Source organism: Eriocheir sinensis, chromosome 36 (assembly GCF_024679095.1).
Source record: "Eriocheir sinensis breed Jianghai 21 chromosome 36, ASM2467909v1, whole genome shotgun sequence".
In the NCBI taxonomy this organism is placed as follows: Eukaryota; Metazoa; Arthropoda; class Malacostraca; order Decapoda; family Varunidae; genus Eriocheir; species Eriocheir sinensis.
Genome location: NC_066544.1, coordinates 7,762,804 through 7,770,915, shown reverse-complemented (window position 1 = coordinate 7,770,915; position 8,112 = coordinate 7,762,804). Strand labels below are relative to the sequence as shown.

The window sequence follows — 8,112 nt, the reverse complement described above, 5'->3', positions numbered from 1 at the left end:
CGTGGTTTGTTGTGCCAGTATATTCTTTTTTAATTTTTTCATACTGTTTATGGTTGAAAAATGTTACTGGTCTGTACATATGCAGACAAAACAATGGAGCTTTAAAATACAAATACTATTTCCCTTAGTTCGTGTGTGTGTGTGTGTGTGTGTGGCAGAAAAAAAAGATGAGTGATGATGCAGAAGGAATACAAATGAACTGCATGGAGTGGAGGATGAATATTTATTTACACATGAATGGATGCAGCGTCAGAGGGAAGGAAATTGTTACTCCCACCCGAGTGTCACGTCCATTTTTACCTGACCTTGGTTGCCTTTTTGGGTCATGGAGATATTTTTAGCAGTCTGTTTTTAAACTGACAATTTTTCTTTTTATATGCTTATACCCACAACCTATATCTTCAGAATTTCATTACTTCTTCTATCTATCTATCTTTTATCTATCATCAGAATTTCATTACTAGCCATTTCTTTTTTTTTCCCTACCCTAGTAGTTTCATCCTCCTTACATCACCATGTTTTCTTTGCATCACCGTGTCATCTTTTCCCACTCTGATACGGAAGCGACACATTACATTGTTAACTGTCTTTAGGTGGACCTCTTGGCTGTCACTGCTCTGGCATGGTCCTGTACCTTTTAATTTATTTGTCTTTACACTCCCCTCCTTCCCTAGTCCTGAAAACTAAAACACAACTTCTTTACATCTAGCATTTTTAGTTTCAAATGCATGACTTGCTACTCTGTGATCTTTGCCCTTTGGTGCGGGAACATCGCCAGCATCGTTATTACCGCGGCCTGTCAGAGGGCGGGGGGGGGGGGGCAGGGTACCATAAGCAGAGCAAACTAGAGGCGCTGATAAGGCTGCCAATATGTCCGGGGCGTCACAACAGCCTGTCAGACGCACTGTTGTCCCGCCCCGCCCCGTCCTTTCCACCTGCAGCGAGAAAAAGCCGCGGTGTTGAATAGCATGCCATCTCTGTCTTTGTGGGTGTGTGAAGGCTCCCTGGATGTCACCTTCGCCCCCTTCCCTCCCTCCCCCATAGTGTGTGAAGGCGAAGGTACCAATTATTTATATATGCTAATAAGGCTCACTCCCCACACCTGTTGAACGATCACCTTTAGCTTTCTGAATGTACTTGAAGTTAATTAACGTAGTTTGCTTCATTAGGCCACTTTTATGTTTATTCTATTTTTTTTATTATCATTATTAGTTGTAGGAAGAGTTGTTTCTCACGAAGTTAAGAGCAAGAGAAGTTGAGTGATCACCCTGAGTCTTCTGAATGTAATTGAAATTGTTTACCATATCCTTTACTTCATTAGGCCACTATTATGCTTCTTCATACGTTTTTCTTACTATCATTATCATTATTATTAGTGGTTTATGTTCTCACTAAGTTAGGAGCGAGATACACCATAATAGAGAAAAAAAAAAACGTAGCTTGGGTGTTAAGAATCGCATAAAAAAACATAGCCTCAACATACCTATTCATAACCACAGATAACGTAGAGCTAATAACCTTACCGCTGTCAAGGTTCGAAATACCAAAAAAAAAGGGGGGTTGTAAATCCAGCTAAAAGTAGAGCGGAGGAGCTGGCCGTGGCTGACTCCCCTCCCCCTCCCCCCCTTTTATTATATGTTCCTCTCATCCCCTGGTAGATAAACTAACCTATTAAACATACCTATTCGTAACCACAAATAACGTCGAGCTATTAACCTTACCGCTGTCAAGGTTTGTAAATGCAACTAAGTAGGCTAGAGAGAGAAAAAGGGCTGTGGCTGACTCCCCCCCCCCCCCCCCCCTTTTATCATGTTCCTCTCATCCCCTGTACTTGGTGACTTTGCCTCAAGTTTTATGGCCGCCCTTCTGCTGGAGTGTTATAATACCTTTAACACCTTCCCTGCGTGGGGGCCGGGGTTATTAGACTATGCAGGGGAGGAAAAAATCGCGTCGGTCTGAAATATGAAGCTGTTATGAGGGAGAGACCTAATCCAACTGGAGCCGGATTCATCAAACCACCACTACAAGACCGGACGTTGGTATAAGTCTTAAGTAAATCTGTCCTCTACGAATGATCTTTTTGTTTAGGCTGCTCCGATGACAGTGAATGAAGTACTGGTCGACACTTAATTCTTTCATTGCCATTGGAGTCGCTTTAAGATCAAGAGCGTTCCTAAATGATGGAGTTACCAGAAGACTTACCAACAACAGGTCTCGTAAGAGGTTTGATGAATCCGGCCTCTGTTCTATAATGGAGTTGCGTGGAAGGGTGATGCAACACGTTCTAACCTTTCAAGGACACTTTCTGTACCCTCAAACGACCCTCAGACCCTTAGACAAATGTTCTTGATTGATTGATTGATTGATAGTTTATTGTTGCAGGTAAACAAGGGAAGAGGGAGGAACATGCCAAGAAGCAATGTAAAAACAGCTGCTCTTCTTTCGTTTGCTTATTCTTATTTTATTCATATTTGTATACGAGAATAGTCCGTGTGATAGGCGTGCCGTGGGACAGACTTAATTTTTTTTCACGACCCTTTTTTATCCTTAAACGACTCATAAACCCTTAGACGAAAGTTCTTGATGCAATGTAATTTTGTTTGCTTATTCGTATTGTATTCATATTTGTATACAGGAATAATAAGTATAAGAATAATCGGTAGGTGTATCGCGTGCGTGCAATGGGACCGACTTCATGTTTTTCACGGGCGAGATTTCCAGATAAACACACAGATATTTCTTAAGTATTTATAGTATGCTAAGTTGCTAACACACAAAACATCAATAGCCAGATAAAAGTAACCAAAATATTAGAAGAAGCAAAACCTGACGGGCAGCAGGACCGACTTAGTTTTTTTTTACTTTTTCTACGGTACGCATTTTTATCACAGTGAGGGAGATTTCCTAACAAAAAACAGATATTTCTTAAGTAATTCAAATATAACAACAACAACTAAACTCAATCACCAGGCAAAGGAACCAATATATGAGAGGAAAACAAAAACCTAACGACCGACTTAATTTTTTGTACTTTTTCTACGGTACGGATTTTTATCAGTGAGCGAGATTTCCTAACAAAAAAACAGATATTTCTTAAGTAATTCAAATATAACAACAACAACTAAACTCAATCACCAGGCAAAGGAACCAAAATATGAGAGGAAAACAAAAACCTAACGACCGACTTAATTTTTGTACTTTTTCTTCGGTACGCATTTTTATCACAGTGAGCGAGATTTCCTGACAAAAACCAGATATTTCTTAAGTAATTCAGATACAACAACAACAACTAAACTCAATCACCAGGCAAAGGAACCAAAATATGAGAGGAAAACAAAAACCTAACGACCGACTTAGTTTTTTTCACTTTTTCTACGGTACGCATTTTTATCAGTGAGCGAGATATCCTGACAAAAAAACATATATTTCTTAAGTAATTCAAATATAACAACAACTAAACTCAATCACCAGGCAAAGTAACCAATATATTAGATGAAAACCAATAGCCAAAACAAAAGCTAGTGACTGCGAGACTTAGCTTCGAATGTCAACAAACCGGAGCGTGATGGCGGACGAGGCGGCAGGGAGTGAGTGACTATTCGTTTGTGAGTGATAACATGTCCGCGGAGCCTTGATACACCCAGGAGGAGACTATTTCGTGAAGAGGAAAGGTTGTAGAGTCCCCCAAGCAGTGAAGTGTACGCGAACAGCCCGGGGATGGCAGACGAGAGACCCAACTTGAGGGACGCCAGGACTTCACCACTTCAAGGTCTGTGATTTGTATTGTTCCTCTTCCTTCTCCCTCCTTGTAACCTCTTCCTTTTTACCACTCCTCCTACTGCTACTCCTCTTTCTTTTCCCTCCTTGTAACCTCATCCTTTTTACCACTCCTCCTACTGCTACTCCTCTTTCTTTTCCCTCCTTTTATCCTCTTTATTTTTCCAGGACTACACCACCTCAACGTCTGTTTAAATTGTATCACTTTCTTTTTCCTCCTTTTAGCCTTTCCCTTTTTTCTCCTTGCTGTGTTTTGTTATTTTCCTCTTCCTTTTCCCTCCTTTTATCCTCTTCTTTTCCCGTGACGTATAGGAAAGTTTGACACCTGGGGGAACACACACACACACACACACACACTCACACTCACTCACACACACCTTTCAATGTCGTTAATTAGCCTGTTATCACTCTTTTTAAACGGTCACTGTCCTCTACATTTCCCGCAATTTCTTTCACTTTCATTCCTCGGTTCTCACGATATGATTGCAGTTATATGTGTGTGTGTGTGTGGGTGGGGGGCGGGGGGGTATACACGTCTCGTCACCAAACCGTTTCGTCACCACTGTTTTCATCCGTTTCGTCACGACGCTTTTCTTCACCGTTTAAGTATCTTCATGACTTTTTTCATAGATACGCCCGCCCCCCCCCCCCCCCGCCAAATAAATAAATAAATAAATAAATAAAAATTAAGCAAAAAGGAATGAAGTAAACACAAAAAAACTGGTCAGAGTGTGATCATTGTCTGTATATGAAAAATAAAACCCCATAATTCTTTTTATATTGCTGTAGAAATAGATCAAAAGGTACATACAATTGCGTTGTTACAAAACAATAGCATCAACAAAATTTTAAAAGGTAACTAAAAATCTTGGTGGGGAACTACCACAATTTTAGAGAAAACATGCGCAAAATAATTGTTAATCATATGTTGGACTCGGAAGAAGACGCTGACAGCTTCTTAGAAATTTAGTAGTGGTGATGGATTTTTCCTCGTAAGCATCCCACAATTAACTTCCGGAGACGGACTTGCTTGTCGTGATTTCCCTTTCTTGTGGATGACCTTAGTGTGTGTCCAGCAACCAGCTGTTGCTGTAAATCAACCATCGTGGCTTCTCTGTGAAGAAGCGGGATGAGAAGGTACATTGAAAGGTTGTGCTTTGTTGCTCGCGTGTTGATGCGTAGGTGCCAGCCCTCGATGTCATTGTTTGTGCGAACCAATCGTCGGAACGCACACCAGTTGCCCACTGACCAGACGGTGTTACCAATTAAGCCATGTTTGCCTTATATAATCTTAGTTTTCTCGTATGTTCGCATTGCTGTGATTTTTCCTGGAGTTCTTCAAAGGCTGGTCGGATATGTCGTTTAGGGAGGTAGGGAAGAGCTAGGAGTTGACGTACAAAATCGTATACTGGTCCTCGCTCTATATATGCAGTCGCCAGGCCAACCTGTTGCACTTTCCGCCAGACTGCATGTGCCCAGTGAAAAAGTGCAGCCATGCAAATGAACCGATGGATACACTTCTCTTATTGCATTCCACATTGCTACTTCAAAATCCATTATTACTTCCATAACATCTGGGTCTTGCTTCAGCAACTGCTTGATGGCTTGGAACACCTTGACGTAGTCTTGTCTTTTTCCACTCATCAAAACAAACAAGAGGGGCACTTGCTTTGCATGTTCTGCTTTAAGGAAGGCATGTATGTACCATTTCTGACTATTTTAAACGTTCCATCAATATACCACTGCTTAGTATTGCTTAAGAGACTAAATTGATTTTTGGTGGCCATGGTAATGTGGCGAGAACTATTCTGGTTGCCATTGTCGCCTATTTTGATATCTGTTTGAATGAAATCTGGCGGCAGACTGTCAGACACGAGTTCAAAGTCAAGATGAGATGGGTGATGTGGCCTTTGAGACTGACGGTGTCGGTTACCCTGTTTGATAAGGCTGCTTTGTTTGGGTAACTGATGGGCATTAGGGTGGTCGTGTTTGTATGTGGCCAGTTCCTCTTCTACAATTTGGGTTGCGGAGGTAAAGTAATCTTGTGCACATCTCTTTTTGACGGCTACTGATACCGTGGTTGCAGCAAGGAGTCCTGGTGTGGCGGGATGGCTGTGAGTGTGTTGTCCTGGCTTGAAGGTTACGCCTCGCTGAACTACACTAGCTCGACACTTGTTATCCTTTTGACGGATGCTGCAAGTCCAATATGTCACCGATTCAGTTCCTTTTCTTATTGTGTACGTGTGGCCATCAGAACTGTGCAACCTTGGCTTTCCTCGTTTTGTACCACCAGGAACAACTTCCCAGGTCACTGGTTGATTATCAGTTAAATTTTCTTTTGATAGCGGTTTATTTTCTATAGATTTTTCATGCACTGAAATGACTGGATCATTGGGTAACTCCACCGTAAAGGAACAGTCAGCATCCAATGCAGAGGACCTGCCAATATTATCATAGTCCTCCATGCACTGTTCAGAAGCAATAGACAACGCACCACCGATGGTAGACTCAAAATATTCATCCTGAGAGCGGTCGGGCGTAGAACGGCTGTCGGCAGCACCACTGTAAGGACACTCCAAACATTCTTCCTGAGAGCGGTGGGCTGTAGGGCGTTCAGGGTAAGTCCAATCAAAGGATCCACCCTCCATTATATGTTTGTTTATCAGCCTGTAAGGAAATAAGTACGTGTTCATTGTCCACAAGTATCACACACAATAATCAGTGTACTAATGAAATATATCAGTAGTAATACAGTACTCATTTTTGTATTCTCACCTGTACATCTCCCGAGTCACGCTCGTACCACACACTCTGTCTCTCCACTGATGACTTTTATCACACAGTAGAGCCCGGTGACGTAATCGCACATCCTTCCGACAGCCTAACCGAAGGTGACAACTGACAAGCTCCACTACTGTATGGCATCCTGAGGTGAATATTTGGCTTGCCACTGTGAAAACTGTCAATGGTTTCGATCAAGTGATCGAGTTATTCGATAAAAATGGCATTGTCTCATTGACAGTTTCATCAGATTCAGGGTTGAATGAGAAAATCATCCTATTGAAATTTGTGGTGACGAAATGGATTTCCCATTGGTGACGATTGGAATGCTTTGGTGACGATTTTTTTTTTTTTTTTTTTTTTTTTTTTTGTGGCGGACCGGGTATGTGACGAATGGGACTGGTGACGAAATGGGGTGTATCTGTGTGTGTGTGTGTGTGTGCGTGAGAGAGAGAGAGAGAGAGAGGCTAGCCATTATCACCCTCCTCCGCCTCGTCGCTTTCAACTCTTGGGCAGCAAAGGGTCGAGGATAACTTTGAAGCGAAGACAAACATAACGGGTCAGTGGTTCCAGACTTGAGGGTTTTGCTCGAAGCGTCGGTCTTTTCGTTACCGTGTGTTGATGAAGGAGAGAGAGAGAGAGAGAGAGAGAGAGAGGGGGGGGGGGACTGACTCAACAAGTGTTTATACCAGTTACCAGCGCCAGGACTCGAGGCTTAATTCGTTTGTGTTAATGATGCTGTTACTACTATTACTACCACTACTACTACCACTACTACTACTACTACTACTACTACTACTACTACTACTTTTTTTTTTTTTACTACTACGGGCCTCCATCCATTAGAGTTGCGTTGTGAGCGGTATCTTACTACTACTACTACTACTACTATTACTACTATTACTACTATTACTACTACTACTATTACTACTACTACTACTACTTTTTATTCCGCCACTCCTTTTCCGGTCTGGCCCCGCAGGAGGAAGTGGAGAAGGAAGGGGGCGTTGCCCGGACTTTTCCTTTTCCGCCTCTCACGCCCTCCGCAGGGGTCCGCGCCCCCCTTAAAGGCTCTCCTCCCCCCCAGTATGGAACCAAGCGACACACACACACACACACACACACACACACTCGGTTGTATACATAAGTGTTTTGCTCTATTTGAATTAAGATATTTGTATTATATTAGATTGCTGACTAACTCTCCATTACAACTAAGGAAGACAAGAGGAGAGGCATATGATGATTGTTACGACTCACAGACGAATATTTGGGGTTACATTTTACTTGTAGACAACCACCACGAACTCCACTACTATTACCAACAACAACTAGTGGTGCGTAATGACTCTTTGGATAGCAGTAAGTAACCATCATGTGTGCGGCGCAAAACTAGCCTATTACATTTTTTTTTTACTTTGTCTTCGGAAATTGGCGTTCGTCGGTATTATTTCTTTAGAGGATAAAATGTGGCAGAAAGTAACAGTGTCGGCCGTGAAATTTTTGAGTGACCTCTAACGAACACTTACCGTCTTTTGTCTTGGTGAGGCTCAA

General features: G+C 42.1%; 1 protein-coding gene across 1 annotated transcript; it reads right to left on the bottom strand.

Annotated features, from left to right (window-relative positions):
• Positions 1–4,497: 4,497 nt before the first annotated feature.
• On the bottom strand, positions 4,498–6,808 carry LOC127007680 (uncharacterized). Its single transcript, XM_050878891.1, has 2 exons — positions 6,553–6,808; positions 4,498–6,444 (listed from the first exon to the last, which is right to left on the bottom strand). The coding sequence occupies exons 1-2, from the start codon at positions 6,558–6,560 to the stop codon at positions 5,421–5,423; spliced, it is 1,032 nt and encodes a 343-aa protein (XP_050734848.1). The 5' UTR covers positions 6,561–6,808; the 3' UTR covers positions 4,498–5,420.
• Between the last annotated feature and the right edge of the window lie 1,304 nt (positions 6,809–8,112).